General features: G+C 28.2%; 1 protein-coding gene across 1 annotated transcript in view; it reads left to right on the top strand.

Moving 5' to 3' along the window:
• Nucleotides 1-18,822, top strand: part of LOC111042823 (leukocyte tyrosine kinase receptor-like) — a 319,549-nt gene that overhangs the window by 229,134 nt on the left and 71,593 nt on the right. Inside the window, exons 2-4 of the mRNA XM_022327519.1 lie at nt 9,833-10,043; nt 15,416-15,537; nt 17,658-17,801. Coding sequence (XP_022183211.1) covers nt 9,943-10,043; nt 15,416-15,537; nt 17,658-17,801 — 367 coding nt within the window. The 5' untranslated portion in view covers nt 9,833-9,942. The remainder of the gene's footprint in view (nt 1-9,832; nt 10,044-15,415; nt 15,538-17,657; nt 17,802-18,822) is intronic.

Here is an 18,822-nt window from a genome sequence, read left to right as displayed (position 1 = left end):
CAATAAGAACATGTAGTTAACACTAACAGGACTAATGGAATACATGAATAATATATGTATATAGAAATGAATAGAGTGATAGTTTAAAAACAATCTAGACATTTTAATAATGAAATTCTATAAGGAAACTGATAGCCGAAGCTGAGATAACGCGTATGTATTTTTTCTAGAAGGATAATAGTGTAGGTAGTGTTTCATATGATATTACATAGTTGTCTAAGTAATTGATTTTTCATTATTATTGAGAGATGTTTTTTTTATTTTTATTTTTACTTTCCATGCTTCTTAGTGTGTGGTTCGACAAATAACCCTAATTTTGTGGAACTGACAAAGTAAAGGATTTTACATAAAAGTAACAATATTATGTCCTGGTTTAATATTATTAAATAATATTAGTAATGTCCGAATATTAATATTTCTAATAAAATCTATCTTTGCCATATATTTGGTATTTTCAATTTAATTATTATGTATACTTATTAGTTATTACTTTGTTTTCGCGAATTTACAAAAATTGTAATTCTTTATAATCGTGTTTGTATCTAGTTAATAGCCTTGATAATAACTTTTACTCATCACTCATTTAGGGATATGAACCTATGGTAAAATAATGGTAAATACATATTAATATAACTTGTAAACGTGGTAGATGTATAGTATTTTAGTAAAAATTTGACTTATAAACATAATTATTTAAAAATGTCTGGTTTTACTATTTGTGAACAGTTGTTGTGTTCAAAGCGTATTCGGATTAATCGTTGTAAATGTAATACGTTATTGTTTTATTTTATTTCGTCGGAGGCGAATCAGTGCACAAGTAGTGTGTACCGTTTTTATTTATTATTTTTTCTGTCAAGATACACGGAGAAAATATATTTCGTTCAATAGAAAAGGGCGTACCTATGAACTGTGTCATCACTTTAATTGTGCGGTTGTTGAATTTCCTGTGTATTGATATATGTAGTTTTGATGGGTTCAAAGCATCTAACAGATTGATTTCATAGTATCCGTAGAAATGTGTGGTATAATACCGATAGCGGTTATTACCTACCCATACGTGAATGAATATCATAGTCTGCGTTCTACGAATAAGATGACCCAAAACTATATAGGCGAACCCTGCAATCGGGGCCAAACTTTATTTTACAAAATATATTACATTACATTTTAAAAATCTTATAGCTGAACAGTCAGCAGTTTCTCTAACGTTTCTGCGCTCAAGGACACGAAATACAGATTTACATACTCGGTGTTTTGAGTTTAAACACGACAAATAAAAACGTACATAAAAAAAAAACTGTCTCCAGAGCTATGGCCTGCAAGGTTAACAAATACTTATTACTAAAGGAATAACGTAGCGCAAACCGTAAAACGATTCATTAAATGTACAAACGATGATAACAATTTTCAATCTATAGAGCTTCTTTACGAAACATTTTGAATTTTTTAACTGTATCAAAGTGCGCAGTCAAAACAAGTACGTTTTGTATCACACAGTTTCCAGGTTAAATTAAAAATTACATATGTTGTAGGACTATTGGCATTCAACGAATAAAATATAATATTAGGCTGATAAAGTTCGAGTTTCAAACGATTTTACGAGACATAAGCCAGTTACTTAGATCACACAAAACGTATAATATTTTTGTATTATTAAGTATAAAGGCTTCAACAACTAGGTCATTAGCCTACAGGTAAATTTGCATTGACATCAACTAATAATACGTTTATGATTAACTATGTAATGATATTAAGCAATTAGGGTTTACTTAAACTTAAATAAAAATCATAACCATAATATTATCAGCACAAAAGAATAAAAGTTAGCTATAACTTTTTGATTATTTTTATTCAAGAAAAAACTATATCATTAGTCATTACTATCGCTGCATTGAAAAAATGAAAAAAAATACGACCCTAAATTGCCTATCTAAAGCGCCGTGTTATCAAATTAGATTTATTGAAAGCATAAAAAATAAATATATTTACTGTGGTACAGGAAATAGGACGAAATAAGCTATAAGTACAGAAGAAAGCGTTTCCTAAGTTGCCTAATTCGGTTATAGTTTGGATAGAAGTATTTTTTTTTTATATTTTTGAAAATAATAGGTAAGCTTTTCATTTCATATTAATGTATTAATACCAAATAAAGTATCAAACATAATATGTTTCTATGATTATACAACAATGGACTTGTAGGACATTCAACCAAATATTGTAAGGTAATTTAATCACCAACTCTTTTGAGTAATATACGTTAATGGATTAAACATCATAACTGTATTCGAATAATAGTCGTGTGTAAATATTGCTTGTCTCAAAACGATGACAATAAATAAAACTAAAACAAGACAAACATAATCCAAAATGAACATAGATCCAGCTATTCTTTTCAATTTATAGTGCTTAGCCTATGTACCTATTATACACGCTTACCTCTCATTTCAGGACGGTTTCTTTTAATATTTGTCGGCCGTTCTGCTGAATTATTCTCGTCAAGTGATTTTATATATTATATTTAAGTCACTTTCACTATTAGGTATGTACTCGTTCGAATAATGCAACTCAATTATAAGTTATATACTCCTATGATTTACGATTTTCGTAAATTCGTACACAAGTCGAAGTTAGTAACGTTATTTGGTGCTCAGTATTTTATAATAACTGTTCACTCTGGAGCCTAATGAAACAAGAATAGGTTCTATCAAACATGAAGTGAACAATATGTATTACGAACAAATAATATATATTATTTAAATTGTTTGTATACTTTATTTATTTATTTGGTTGACTAATTCTGATGTTTTGATCACTATTAATTTACAACCAACTTATAGTACCTATTAAATTATATAGGTACATCATTCCCCAAGCTTTCAACAATTTATTCTGTGATAAAAATAATTGTTTTTTTATTGAATTTATATATTATATAAATATTAACATACTATAATAACTATCCATTGTTCCTGTTGAATTTGTCTTATTTTTCAGTTTTTTGTTTTCGCATTGAATATTATTAAATTAAACATGCATAATACACATTCACATACAATATCCCCTATTTAATATGTAAGCATATTTTCAATTTTTACAATGAACAAAGATGGTTAATTGCCTACTACACACAATATTGAGTTTTATGAATTGTGTTCTAAAGTAAGTGTACTTTCTTGTTTTTTACCACCACTCCCACTAAAAACGGATCATATTTTTTAGAGTCATAGAAAAAATTAATGTATTTTAATACATTTTCAATACATCATGTTTTATTCATTTCAACGAATAGTATTTGTATACTTTTGTAAGTACAGAAATAAAGAATAATTAATAAATACGCTTTTATGTGTAGTGAGATAGTATTGATGAGGATTATAATAGTCGTTAAGATAGTTACAATATTCGGCCTTTACTTTACTAATATATTATATCAGGTACATGTATTTTACCTTGGTTACGATAGATATTGAGTATTATTATTACATCTAACTAAACGATTAAGGAATATTCAAACATACGAAATCCTCTCTTCCGATAAATAAAAGTAATAAAAAAAAAAAAACAAATAAATAAAACCCTGTATACGTGCTTGCAGCTATCGGTTCTTTCAACGTTGTTGTATTATTATATTTACACTCTCTCGTTTCAAAATTACTACATAAAATATAATTTTTTTTGATCCGGGATTATTGTTACAGATCAATTTATAACTGAACTATAAACGTGGGGATGTTCTAATGCTGGTCACTGAAATAAAATTGAAAACCATAAAGGACACGTCATAATATTATTAAACAGTTGTTGGTATTATAGATACTCAATAAATTAATATTTATCTAAAAATACTTATGTCTAAAATTGTATCAATTTATTGCTACACAATTATATAATTCGTGTTCCTCCAGGAGACAGGATTGGACAAACTTATTTAACCATCTGAACAACACAACCTTAAAATTGAAGCTCATATAATTTAGTCTAGACATTTGACATTATTAAACCTTTTATTATTATGTAATACATATTTGTAAAAAAAAATGTATCTTATCCCAATGGCCAAGTTTCCTGCCGAGGGTTATTTTTTTAATTAAAAAAAAAGAAAAAATTATATAATGATATAATTATATGGCATAAATTGTATGTAAACGATTTTGTAAGTGGTACATACGACACATCAATGGTTCAATTAATACTTTCCAATTAATAGGCTACGGGTGGAGAATTAGTGTCAAACATGTTGTAATCGTGATTTCGGAGACCAGAACTAACGAGATAGGCATTTTGTTCAATAATATTCCTACTGATGGTTGTAATCAATAAAACTCCAATAATATGCAGTAAGATCAAATAATATAAAATTTAATTGCGATTATTATTTTTTATTTATTTAAACTGATACAACGAGTAATATGAAAGAAGCTTATACAAATCAATTTGATTACTAGTATTTTTAAACTACATCATAAGTAAGGGGAAGATATTAATATATTTTTAACTGTCTGTTATTATTATTAAAATATGACAATAAAACGCATGGTTAATAATAATATGAATTTCGATTTAAGACGTTCAGTAATAATTACTAATGAATAATAATTTAATAATTATAATCGAGTCATTTAAAAAGCTATCCTTATAAGAAAGGATTTTAATTAATTTTACATCATATACTAGCGATAGTACATTTCTGGATAATCCAATTAGTAGGCCATTTGAGGTGTAGTCAGTCTCTCGTATTAGTACCGTTGATTAATTTCATAAACAAATAATTTCAATACAATTCGCTGGCTTAATATATAGCCACTTTTTTTTGTAAAATATTAATTTATAAATGGAATCCGTATTATATCCATTATCCATAATACATTTTTCAAAGAAGATCAAATTTTTACGGTATTTTTAATTTTTCCATTTTTGTCACGATTCCTAATAATTTTAATTAAAAACTCTTCGTTAAAATGTCCATTTTGTTCATTACTTAAATTAATAATAACTTGTTTATTCGTATTAACAATTCAATCACAATTTTATTTTTTTGTTTTGAATGTTATGCTCTAATTTAATCAAAATGACGTTCTCAACGATCTGTGGTATCAATTTAAAATCTGAAATTACCAAGAGTGAAAATATGAGCAATAAATTTATACAACCTATATATATTATTTTTATCAGTTTATTTTAAGGAAATAACGAGATAATAATTAATAATTAAATATTTATATGCACTCTCATAATCTAAAATTTTGATATCGATTTTGTTTCCACGTATAGTATTTTTATAATGACAGTTTCACAGAATTGGTACACGAATATGTTTTTGGTCATAATCCATAATTATAGCTACAAAATAATTAATACATTGAAAGCATATTAAAAAAAAATCTAGCTGACCTCGAGTAAAATATTATAATCTGATCGCTGCCCGCCGCTTCGGAAATCCTCTTTCTATATATTTAACTGTACCTTAACACTCGTATGATTTTGTTGGCATCAAAATATTTTAACTAAACAATATTCTTGTCACAGTTTTAGGAAACTCATGGCAAAATATATTTGAACAGCACTAGTCTCTATTATGTTATACGATATGTTAACTTACTTGTGAAAAAAATGTTCGCCAGATCACAATCGCATCATCGGCCATATTACAGTAATAGCATAAATTTGTCGTATAATACTTTAGGTCCATAAGTACCTTTTTTTCACGAGACTCGAATACTGGTACAAGAACTACATGTAGGAATAATATTCTGCACTGTATTCTTTACTTGCTATTAATGTACAAAAATCATTAATATGCAGACCTATATTGCGGTAATCTATCGAACAACGGGAATATTTTCGTCAAAATACGTGAATACGGACTTAACGACAATATGTTAAACGACATTTCCTACCTTTACAAATGTGCAACTATCATTGACACAATAATATCAATGCGGAACGGCAGTGTGCAATGGTATTTAAGATATTTTAAATACCTATATGAAATAAAAGATATCATAGAAAAATGTGTCTGTCTTTGGTTGGTGAAGAGCGGTGGTTGCCCACAGTCACAAAAAGTGTTCTGTGTGCAAGGATCAGCCGGTTTCACTATAGTTTCCGGATGGGTGATCACCAAGGTTTTAGTGTCAAATCCTCACTACACATATGCGTGTTCCGAACCAACTGTCTCCATATTAATCTTATGGCCACAGTTGCCGGGCTCAAGATAAAAAAAAAATGATGTTCATAATCTAGGTAGGTAATACATATTATAATATAGGATAATATTGTGATAGCCAATTAATAAGCAACTGATGACAACACAATAGATGACATAATTAATTTTCGTTGATTTTAAACTTTATTCACTCACTCAATTATTTTGAAATTTATAAGAGTCATTCCAAGTAAAATAAAAGTTCAATCGTCTAAAAATTATTCAATGTCGTACTGGATCAGAAATTCTTAAAAAGTGGAAGAATCATAATAACACAGCTGAGAGAATAACTATATTATGAAAATCATTTAATAGAAGAATATTTTATGAACATATATCAGGAATAGATATAAGATACTTATGGACATTATTCTTATTTTCTTCATTCAGAATAATTTTTATGAACATTTATGACAAATTATTATTTTTACATAATGCACATATATTTTTAATGATTTGCAATAATGTATTAGGTACTACACCATATATATTTAGTGTTAGTATATTTATTATTTATGTATTTCTCGTTTTAAAATATTTGTATTAGTAGGTATTAGGTACATTTTATCACATTTTTCATTCGACGAAAAATTTACCAGACTACCAAAATTAATGTAGCATGTTTTATACAACCAATTTACTGTACATACTCTATAGGTAGCCAGTCTATAATAGATTCAAAGAGCCAAAGCCGAAATTGTAATAATTTTGTTACTTTTGAAAGCAGTGATGACATTTTAAATTTAATGCAAATAAGCCCAACATAATTTTAAATTCAACTATTGTTAATAATAATGCAGCTTCGTCGATATAGAAAAAACAATTTACATACAATTACCATTTTCTAAAATGTAAAAATTACTACGCTCGCTCACATCTTCAATCAGAACATTATGAATCTCAAAAAAAATTTTTTTTCTCTAAAACCATCGTACTTCAAAAATGTGAATCAATCACTTTTACCTGAATAAAAACCATTAGGTATGACATAATCTCCATGGCTCCGTTTAATGGGCTTCATTCAATTGATCATCCTGTTTTAGTGAGTTTTAAATAATTATTAGCCCATTTGCAATGGTTACCTACACAAAATATCACTCACACTAGGTTTAAACTACTAGGATTTAAGTCACGTAGTTTACAAACAAAACCATAGTTATAACGCTGCAACAATAAGTTTTATAAAATATGAAATGCTTAAACGTATTTAAACCAAACTCACTTCACATGACGATATAGAAACAATATTTAATAATATTCTACACAAAAAAAAAACCAGATAAATAAGCTCAACAATGTACATTAAAATATTATGCTTGTCAGATTTTTTAGTTTTAAATAATAAAATTAATATGTTGATTACCATTTCAAAGTTTTAGTGTTGTTGTTTTAATTATGGTTGTGTAATATAATAGATTAGATTTTAGGATACCATATAAGAATATGATTATACAATTAACGAAAACTAGTAAATTGTTTAAGATGCATTCAAAATCTAATTGCATTAGTCAATTATACCTCTAATAATTGGTTTGATTTTCAAAAAACAATAGAGTTATTTAAATTTAAAAATTTAAACTTACATATTTTATCAATGTGATTTAAATATGATAACTGTTAGGTACTTAGGTAATTATAAGTGTACCTATATATACTCATTTCTTGTAATTATGCAATATTATATAGGTATTTGTGTATTCCCTCAACTTCTCGTAAATCATTACAAAATATGTGTACAGATTGTGCATCACCCACTAATGAGATGAATATAGAACAAACAATAATTTTTACCTACTGCATTAATACGATTGATATTATTTCATATCAATGTAGGCCATCCTTGGCAATAAAATCGTACGATTAAAACGTATAACTTAAGTTATAATATGATAAGAGTTACCGTCACAAAGGTGCAGAGTAAATAAGCCATATTGGGAATGGTATATGTGCCAATTATAATTGTATGCCATTACTTATTGGTACTTAAACGAACTTTATCTTTGCATGAAAATAGCATATAAGCTTACAAATATTCTCAAAATTTCGAAATGTAATCCCAACGATATCTTAGACGTTTGAGCGGTATCGCAATGGTCGTAAATAAAATAATATTAATGAATACTTTTTTGATTATTATTATCTATATTTTATACTTACTTATATACTTACTTATATACCTACTTTTATACTTTTTTACTTTTATACAGATTCATTCGAGCGAACACACGATTTGTGGTACCTACTATAACAAAACTAATAATAATTATATCATATCCCTGTTATGTTATTGACATGTGCGTGTACTTGTGTGAGTGCTTAACTATTTCTTTTACACCACAGTCACACTAATGACCACTTACAACGTTCACATTTATACAACAAGCACGCACATACTTAGAAAATTGACTATCTTTAACTCCTAAAAAACCTCCGGTATCGAATCCCCTAAGGTAACAAAAACTAATATAAAGCAACAGAAAATAAATATAAATGTTCGAATAGAGTCATACATATAATATGAAATTGATTCGCATAAAAAAATATATTTTTATAAGAAATAAAACGCATACAACACAGTATATTTAGTCTTTTTAGAGAGCAAGCGAATGCGCCTATTTCATTGTCTTTTTTTGATGGCAAAACAGTAATTTGGAGTGCAGTATAATATTATGATCGTACTCAAACCAGGCAGAGGTCCATTGATCATCTCAATATATTTTTTCTAATAAATTTGAATATTTTTTAATAAAATGCTTATACGCTACAAATGTAGTAGCACATCTAAATATGGGGAAAAAAAATCTTATGCAATTGCCGAATTGTAGGTACTTGATCCCTAGCTGATTTTGCTCACAAATGTTAACATTATGTTGGTCGTAAAATCAATGATACGTCAAAACTTGATACTCCCTAAAATTATAATTTTGTTGTTTGGATTCCAACTACACAAATTAGTTTTTCGGCATAAAAAAAATTGATGTTTTCAAAATTACTACCAAGCTTCATTAAGAATTACTTAATTATATCAAAATAATTATAAATTTAAATTAGTCATAAATAATACTAACAATTTGGTGAAATAACCACTGTTATGAGTCGTTAAGATATTTGGTTGCACGGAATTAATCATAATAAAAATAAAATATCAACAGAAAAATGATTGAATGTGCTGCGAATGTGATCGTTATATGCAATTGTATGGCCGAATCTTCCGATGCTATTTATGAAAGAGGTCTGAGAATTCAACGTCATTATGTAAAAGCACCGATTATTATATAAGTATAAGAAGAAATTCGTTAGGATACATTGTTTATGACAATGTCCAAAATATAAGACTGAAAAGGTATTGAAAATATTATGACTTTGTAGGTCTAAAACGTGTCAAAAATAGTAAATACGCTTTTTCAGACATTTATTACGATGTCGTTTTGAGATGTCTGTAAACCGAAAGTTTTATGATTTTGATAGTTTTACATCATTCTAAACTAGAAACTCTCGAAACGTTCGTATTCCCTCAAAAAAATAGAGTATTAACCAGCCCGAGGCAAAAAAAAAAAGTCTCACCAGAAAAATTATGGAATTACATAATTATTGCAATGTTCTTAATCGCTATGTTTTATTTGTTCGCAGGGAATTTCCTATTCATTTACGGTCACGAAGACACGCCACATATCTACATAAGGAGCCCGTACTACACCGTCGGCGTGTTCGACAACAACGGGTGTTCGCTGTCATTTCAAATGCACACCAACGTCTCGGTGCCCAGTCAAGTGTCGATAATGCTAAAGACCGAGAATTATACGTCATTAATTCAGGATAATGTCGAAAACAACTCTCCCATGTAAGTGTAAAACCACCCCTAAACGTTATGCAACCATCATCAACACATCGTTGGCGGTTCGACGCATTGTTGTAGACATTATATTGTTATAAGCCGCACAAGTTGCAGTGGCGCACCCGACGAAAAACACGAAAGGATTTTTATTAATCGGTCAAATGTAAATAATATGACACTAGATTTAATAGAATATGTTATCAGTTGCTCGATGGTTATCAACCTGCATAAAATAGGATTTTAGGCTCAGAGGCATTAATTTTTTTTAGTTACAAGTCATCTGGACTATCGCGATTCCCAAAGGTAGGCGTCTGCAACTAGGTAGTTAAAAACTTTGAGTAAAGCTGAAAAGTATTTTTTTTAAGCTTAATTAGTTTAATTGACGATTGAAATAACTGAGCGCTTTTTTCAGTTTGATTTAAAATAAAAATAATACATGACGTTAGGCAACGACTATCTCGTGTGAGTGTAAAACAACCCCTAAACGTTATGCAATCATCATTGTTGTAGACATTATATTGTTATGTCGCTCGATAGTTGCACCCGACAAAAAATACGAAAGAATTATTATTAATCTGCTTTATGAAAATATCAATAATATAAAATTAGATTTAATAGAATATGTTATCTGGTATTTACTCTCGGGTTATATAAAAATAACCTGCATATAATTAGATTTAAGGTACAGATACTATTGGTATTTTAATTTTTTTTTAGTTACAATTCGTCTAGATTGTCGCGATACCCAAAGGTAGGCGTTAACTAGTTAGAAAGTTCGAGTAAAGCTAAAAAGTTTATTTATTTTTAGCTTAATTAATTTAATTGACGGTTAAAACAACTGAGATTTTTTTCGGTTTGGTTTAAAAATAAAACATTGAGTTTAAACGAAATATGTCATTGGGAATTTTGGTTTAATACATTCTATACATTAATACGGTACAGAATGTATGGTAATAAATAAAAAATAAAATACAGAAATGATAGTAATAGGTAATATTTTATCTCTGTTCTTTTTCTTGATAAAATAATATCATTAATATAAATGATAATTATTTGTGTAATTCACATACAAATTAAAAAAGTAAATCAACTTTTTTTAAATTTAGTAAAGTCAATGTTTTTTTTTTTTAATTAATTGACTTTGAACTTAGCGAGATAAATTTATTATTAGTTAGCTAATTATTAACTTCGAACTTAACAATATTGTGTTCGCTTAACTTTACATGAGTTAATTATTTTCATTAACTTTCCCACCTTTATCAAAAAAAGTACAATTACTTAAGTCAAAAAGTGGTTGTTAGGTGTTCATTCTCACAGAGGCTTACTAATCTCAATTCATTTATTAAAAGATTATAACAATATTATGTAAATATGGTCAGTGTACAAGGTGATACTTTTAAATTTCATTGCAAAACAACATTTTTTTTTACTTCATGTGATCATGCTCATTAAAAATAGAATAATATACAGTAGTAGAGCGAAATTTAAGATAATGTTCGTAATACAAAATAAATGCTGATGTCGTGGTAGTTGCAATAATCCGGACGAGCATCGCGTATGAATTAAAGTATTCACACTAACCTGGAAGTACAAAAGACATTTTTGTAAACATCGTTTGTATTTTACACGACGTTTTAATATTAAAACAAAATATGACACTTGTCACATTTATATTCTAAACACGAAGATCCGGTGCTACTTGCTTAACATTGCTTAATATTTTGAATTCAGTTTTCACTTCCACTAAAAATCAATTTTCATAATAAACTATATTATGTACCACCGTTATTCATATATTATTTTATGATGTACGATTAATATAATTTCATAATATTATGAACAGTGGATAAATATTTAAATACTAATTAATGATTTAACGTTTTTAATTTGAAAACTTTTGAACATAATAAATTGTGTTAAAGTCAAACATATTTATCAATTTTCCGCATCAACCCATGACCTAAATTAAATTTTGACCGGTCGGAGTATTAATATTGTATATTGTATATTGTTATGTGATACATAACAGTTAATAGTTTTGGAATGTTGATCATTTCTCAAGACCCTGATATTTTATTATAATATCGTTATATAGAAATATAGTAAAATAAACCAGCTATAAGAATATTATTAATGATACATTTCGGTAAAAGTGTGCACTGATGGCACGTATATTGCTAACGATACAATTTCAACAAGCATTCTTTATTTTCTACATTTTTTTTTTCAATTTGTAACTTTTTTACAATGATTAAAGTTGTTATTGTTATTAATATTTCGTGGCGCACGTCAGAGAGTAAATACAAATGAAAATCTGTTCATTGGTAACCTCATCAATCGAACTCGGCTGGACCGATTTAATTTATTTTTTAGAAAATGTTTGTAATAAGAAGTTTAACGACAAAGAAAGTCCTTTTTTTCTATGGGATTTTTCTATAAATTATTTTTCACTTATAAATGTTAGCCAGTTTTGGTACATATAATACTATTGTAGTTATGATTGAATATTATAATAATTTTTATATTTGGTCACTATATCGTTTACCCACTTGATAATAGGATTACACTGTCACCCGACTGGTTATGGACTCTATTACCGGAGCTGCGATTCGATCAATTTCATGATGTTTGCTGACTGCTGTATTCTTTTTTTCGAGTCAATAGTTACAGATACAGATAATTTCAGTCGAGTTATGATTCCAATAAGCCCTCATATGAGGTAAGCAACCGAGGTCACAGATGATACGCTCAATGCTGCAAAACAAACGATATTTTCATCTAATCAAACTGCAGATCAACACACAGAGAACATTAAAATTGAACGGCGTTGGTCATTTCAATCACTTTAACTGCGTACACTAGAAGAAAGAAAAACTTCAAACAATGATGAAATGAATTAAACGAGATATCTTTGGTCAGTCGAAAAAAATCGGGAAATAATGAATATGAATAACCGAGCACTAAAACGTACAAATGTTGCAATGGATAATGATCAAGGTGAATTCCGTTTTTATCCGAAAATCGATTACAGTGCAGATCCACCTGTTGCTATTGGATCGATGAGCGTAGTGTGCCCACATTGTGTAGAACATTAAAATACCGAAATGAAGATCCTGGATTGTGTTGTATGAGTGACCACCCGGGTTCAAAGTAGTTAAAAACATTGGCACACATACACGTGTTTGCTACCTACCGTAACAACCGTAACAATCGTAAAAAAACAATCTACCATACCAACCTTAACCCCAACACAGTTCATAACCCCTGCAACAGCTAATGGCCTTAGTGGCCGGGCTTAAGTTCAATAATAAAAAAAAAAAGAAAAACTTATATGGAATATTGAGAATATCAAAAAAAAAAAAATTGACCCAAAACGGTACAGTTGGTTATCAATGAATAGCTTTTAATTTTATAGAGTCACCCTGTGCACAAATATAACGTATTGTGTTAATTTATTACAAAATAATCATAATTGGTAGAGTTGCATTTACGATCGAACTATTTGAACAAATAATATCAACATAACTACATTATACAGGCAGAAAACCTACCAATAGTAAAATGAACAACAAATGAGCATGTGTATGTGGTCTGTCAAGCACGTAACAGTAAACAGTCTTGTTCGCAAATCCTATTCGAGGTGAATATTGTACACTTGTATATTCATACCTGCTTTGAACGAGCGATTTTTCCTGGTACTGAGTTTGTGCGTGTGGTACATATACCATAGTACCGATCGGCGACAAAATATGTAGGCCCTGGCCTAATTTCCGTCTAATAAAGAGAAGGAGATAAGGATAAGTATAATGATAACAATAATGATAATAATAAGCAGATATTGTAAAGACTGCTGAGGACTATATTCTAATACAAACAATTCACCTATGATAATATTATAATTCAAGTTTACATAATAATTCATAAATCAGATAATGCGATTATATTTTATCATGAGCACCTATTAAAGATTTCAAATGATACAATGTATTTGTAGAATATACAAATACAATCATAATAACTAATGCGGATAAATATCATGTATGAACATTATTTCATGTCAGAGCCACTCGCCATGTACGTAAAAATTTCACGAGATTTATTTATAATATCCCTGAACATAATTGTATTAATAATTGATTATTGTTGTACCTATTTGTTTTTGTGTATATTGTAAAAATGAATAATTTTGCAGTTCGACATTAATTTTGGATTCTGCAATGAATGTATTAATTTTACAAATGCGTGTGCTATTCTTTACTGCCTATAAACGCCATGTTGTTCATTTACAAATTAAAAAATATCGACAATATATAGCCGCAATATTTTTTTATTAGCATTTAAAGCCGGAATTTTGACTAATTTTTTAAAAAAATACTTCACATCAATTTGTTGAGAACAAGTTTATACTTGTACGATATTCTATATTATTCACGAGGAAAAAAACGAGTTCTCGTGGAAAGATTTTCTTATTTTTGTTTTACTTAAGATGATGATGGCTGTCTTATTTTTACTAACGTATAACATACCAATTTTTAAGTTCATAAATTCTAGTTCCATATTAGTTTAAAATATATTATAGCGAATGACCTAGTTTACATTAAAAATGCTCATAACTCGCTTAAAAATTAAAGTACTATAAATATAGTTGGTCTATTCACTATATTATTTAAGGTAACAACGCGAAGTTGAAACTCCTAAAAAGTTTTCTACAAATTAATCCATTTGTAGAACGGAGAAAACTATGTAGTTATGACAAGACGTCTTCTTAAACATTAATTATTCATGGAACCGTATTATATTTTTTTTAAACATGTTTATTCTTTAAATGAGACAAATGTTATTCCAATAACTTATGTTCTGTAAACATAATTCTTTTCATAATATTACACTTTGATTAGGTGCTCACAAACACATAAGTCATCTAAAATATTTGTATTTAATAACATGAAAGTATGAGAATTATTTAACCTCAAAGCATAAGACAAAAGAATAATACATTGGTATTGGTCCAATATTTCATAAACAAGAAATCTACTAATTGTTTATAATAGATACTACAGAAGTCTTAAAAAACAGTTGAACAAAAAATAATAATCGGAGATCTCTAAAATGAATATTGGTATTAGTTATTTTAAAGCAGAATTCACGATTTAAAAAAAAAAAACTTTAACCCACAACCAAAACGATTGAGACCCCGAAATATGAATTATCTGTTAGCTGTTGTGAGTTTACTTGCATATATTTTATTTTAATAAGTTAATCAGTATATATTTTTTAACACAGAAATTAATCTTTTTTTTTCAGGAATTGACGATTACTGTAATTAAATTAAATAACTATAAATTCCATGGCTTTGATTATAATCTGTTATTTTTTAGATTTTGGGAGAAAAAGAAAATATTGTTGGGTCGACAGACAAGACAAGTTATTATTGAAATAAATATCAAGCCTGGGTCACATGTCGCCATTGATGACATTAGACTAGAAGATTGTTTACCAGGTAATTATAGAAACTATGTATATTATTAAAAACATATTAAAATTAAATGTATGAATTAAATATTAGTATGTAATATAAAGTAAAATATTTTACCTTATTCCATTTGTATAAAACAATTATGTAAATGAAAGATAAAATATCTTGTCATAACCAAATATTATACAATATTATAAAATATTTAATATTCGTTATCTGTTTTATTTGTGCGTAACTGTGAGTAGGTATTGAATATATACTCGTTAAATTTTTGAGTTTATTGTGTAAATTATAATAGGTAACATTTTTTTTAAGACCACATTTGAATAAGTAAAATGTCAAATGGTAAATTAATTTCACCGATACAAAACGTATCAATAAATGGATATAACTCGTTAAACGTAAAATGTAGGATTCAGATATTAAAAACGCCACTTATTAGCCACTTCCAAAATGAGATGATCTTGTGGAATAATATATAAAAGTAGTAGTCCCAAAAGCTAATAAACTGGAAGGGCTCAGCTGAAGATAGACGGAGAAGTGTTTATTCAACAAAATGGTCTTAATGGGGGGAAACAAAAAAAAAAAAAAAATATAAATATACATTTAAACCGTCTCACACAGACCCAAGTCAAAAAAGTTTCATTCAGGATGTCACGCGGAATTATGCCTAGTATTGTGTATATTTTGATTAAAATATTCAAACAACACGTTTGAAAATAAACCGTTTCAACTCTGCAATAATAATCGTTGTCGTATTCGATTAAATTATTTCGTCGGCGACGTAAAATCCTTTTTCCATACATCATATACGTACTTCAGGACGACGCGACCAATTTTGATTTACTGCCATAATATTGTTACATAATATATTGTGTAAATTCATAAATTACGATCACTATCCGTTTAAACATTGTTTTATAACATCGTCATGACTTCTGTGTGAGGGTACACCTACGCTTGTACCTGAATGACACTTAATGTTACCTATCCAGTATTGGTGTTGTTATTATTATTTGTTTTACTGTTGAGGGTTGAACGTACGATTATAGTTTACAAGCGTAATTGCACGCATCCGTAGAGTACATTAATTTGCATTCGACCGAAAATGAAGGTTTAGTTGTACCTTGGTGGCATTATACAAGGTTTTCAAAATAACTAAATCGTTTCGGTTTCATCAAATAAAAAAAAATAGGTAATACAAAACAAAAAAACAACCAAAATTCTCAATTTATCACACATCGTGGCTGACGAATTATTCACAAAAATACTCTATAAAGCTTTCCGAGGCATTTACACGTTCATTGTTGTACTTAGTTTATTCCATGAATATTAAAGATTTTGTTTTTAAAAAAAACCATCAGCAACGTGCAATTATTACGAGTCACTGCGGAATAAAAAACAAAACAAATAGTATTTATAACTCGGGAAAAACGTCATTTTAAATAGTAGGATTCACACCTTTGTGTAGGGACATCATATTATTTATTTTTATAAACAAATACAAGGTACCCAACTGTTAACTTTGCCAGGGTTTATTTAAGATGTAATTTATAGCTCAACATTTATATGGTGCCTATTCATTTTTTTAAACCAGAAAATTCACCTTTTGTAATCTCTGGTCTTTCAATTGTACAGTGACCGGGATATTTTATGCATGTGCCTCATACTGAGTTCTGTTTTATTAAAAGAAACCGAAAAGTTTATTTGTTTAAAAAACGTCTTTTACTTACTGCTCACTGACCGTTTATTTTTAGAATTTTACTGAACTTTTCTTTTTTGTCGCGTTCTAATTAGTAGTCCGTAGTCCATTATATTATTTATAATTTAGGTACAAAACAAATACGTTTGTCTGTTATTGCGAGCAGTTCACTCGTGAGTCATGATTAAAATATACCCCACCAACTACATCTGACAAATCATTGATTAAAAAAAAAAAAAAAATATAGAGACTTGATGTATATGTCATGATAATGAAATAACAATGATGAAATGAAATAACGGTGACATAAATGTCGACTTATTTATTTTTTTAAACAAGTGATAATCCTATATAACTTACTTATTTATGTATTTTGCCTAACATAAAAAAATATCATGTTTCTGTTTTATATATTAATAACCTGAACAATTGTATTTTTCAGAATACTTTACTGGCATAACTGATAACGGTTGTCCAACAGACTCACACTTTCTGTGCTCTGATAACATGACATGTATACCTTATCATCATGTCTGTGACATCAGTCCAGATTGTCCCGATGAAACCGATGAAACCGAAAACTGCTGTAAGTATAACCTTTTTTTGCCAACAATTATTAGCAATTAATTTTGGTACGTGGATTTCTATTATGTTTCATATCAGTGAACAGCACGAAAATATAGTATCCTCCAAATTGCATGATTGTTGTTTGGGTTTTTATAGGTGTTCGGGGTTACAGTGAATTCAAAAACATCCAAAGCTCTAGACAAAAAAAACAAAATACTTATGCTCATATTATAACATTGTTATCCGTAGAATCGTCAATAATCATTAATGATTCAATTCAATCTCGGGTTTCATTCAACGATCTAAAAAGTTTTAAATAATACATTTATTTAATATGCTTAAAATATTTCAATGCCACTTGTGCCACAAATTCAATTATATAATTTTATAATAACCCTTTAACTCTATCTACATATAGGTACACATATTGAAATTTTAAGCAATAGTGCTGCATGTGTTCTAACAAAATGTATTATTAACAAATTAATTAATGTTCTCCAAATTAGTCATGTAAATTATTAACACCTCCAGCAAAATATGAAGTCCTTTAAATTATTATAGTGAAACTAGGTTGTACATTTCACCAAGCTTATTAACATATTGTATAATTTAATGTTCTCACATTTGAAAATATGTTTTCATTAATTTAATAATGTGGTAAATACTCGAATAAAGCTTAGCGCAACATTTATAATGTAATAGAATTTAAACTTTTAATATTATAGTACAACTTATATATTTACCAAAAAAAAGACTATAAAGTTTGATGAACAATTTTTATCCGTATACGATTTAATGTGCAGAATACTAATGAGACAAAAAATACACCTACCTAAGGTAAAACAAATAATATAGTTTTCTTTCAAAAATGATTGTATTTATCATCAAAATATTAGAGTTGCAACTAGTGTTTGTATCTGGATTGACCATTATTACAATCAGAAAATAATTTAAGCACGAATAAGTAGAATTTAAAAATGAAAATGTTCTTATAAGTATTATATAAGTATTATATTTGAACCACCTATGTGAGATTCGAC

This window comes from Myzus persicae, unplaced genomic scaffold (genome assembly GCF_001856785.1).
Source record: "Myzus persicae strain clone G006 unplaced genomic scaffold, MPER_G0061.0, whole genome shotgun sequence".
In the NCBI taxonomy this organism is placed as follows: domain Eukaryota; kingdom Metazoa; phylum Arthropoda; class Insecta; order Hemiptera; family Aphididae; genus Myzus; species Myzus persicae.
This window is presented reverse-complemented; position numbering and strand designations above follow the sequence as displayed.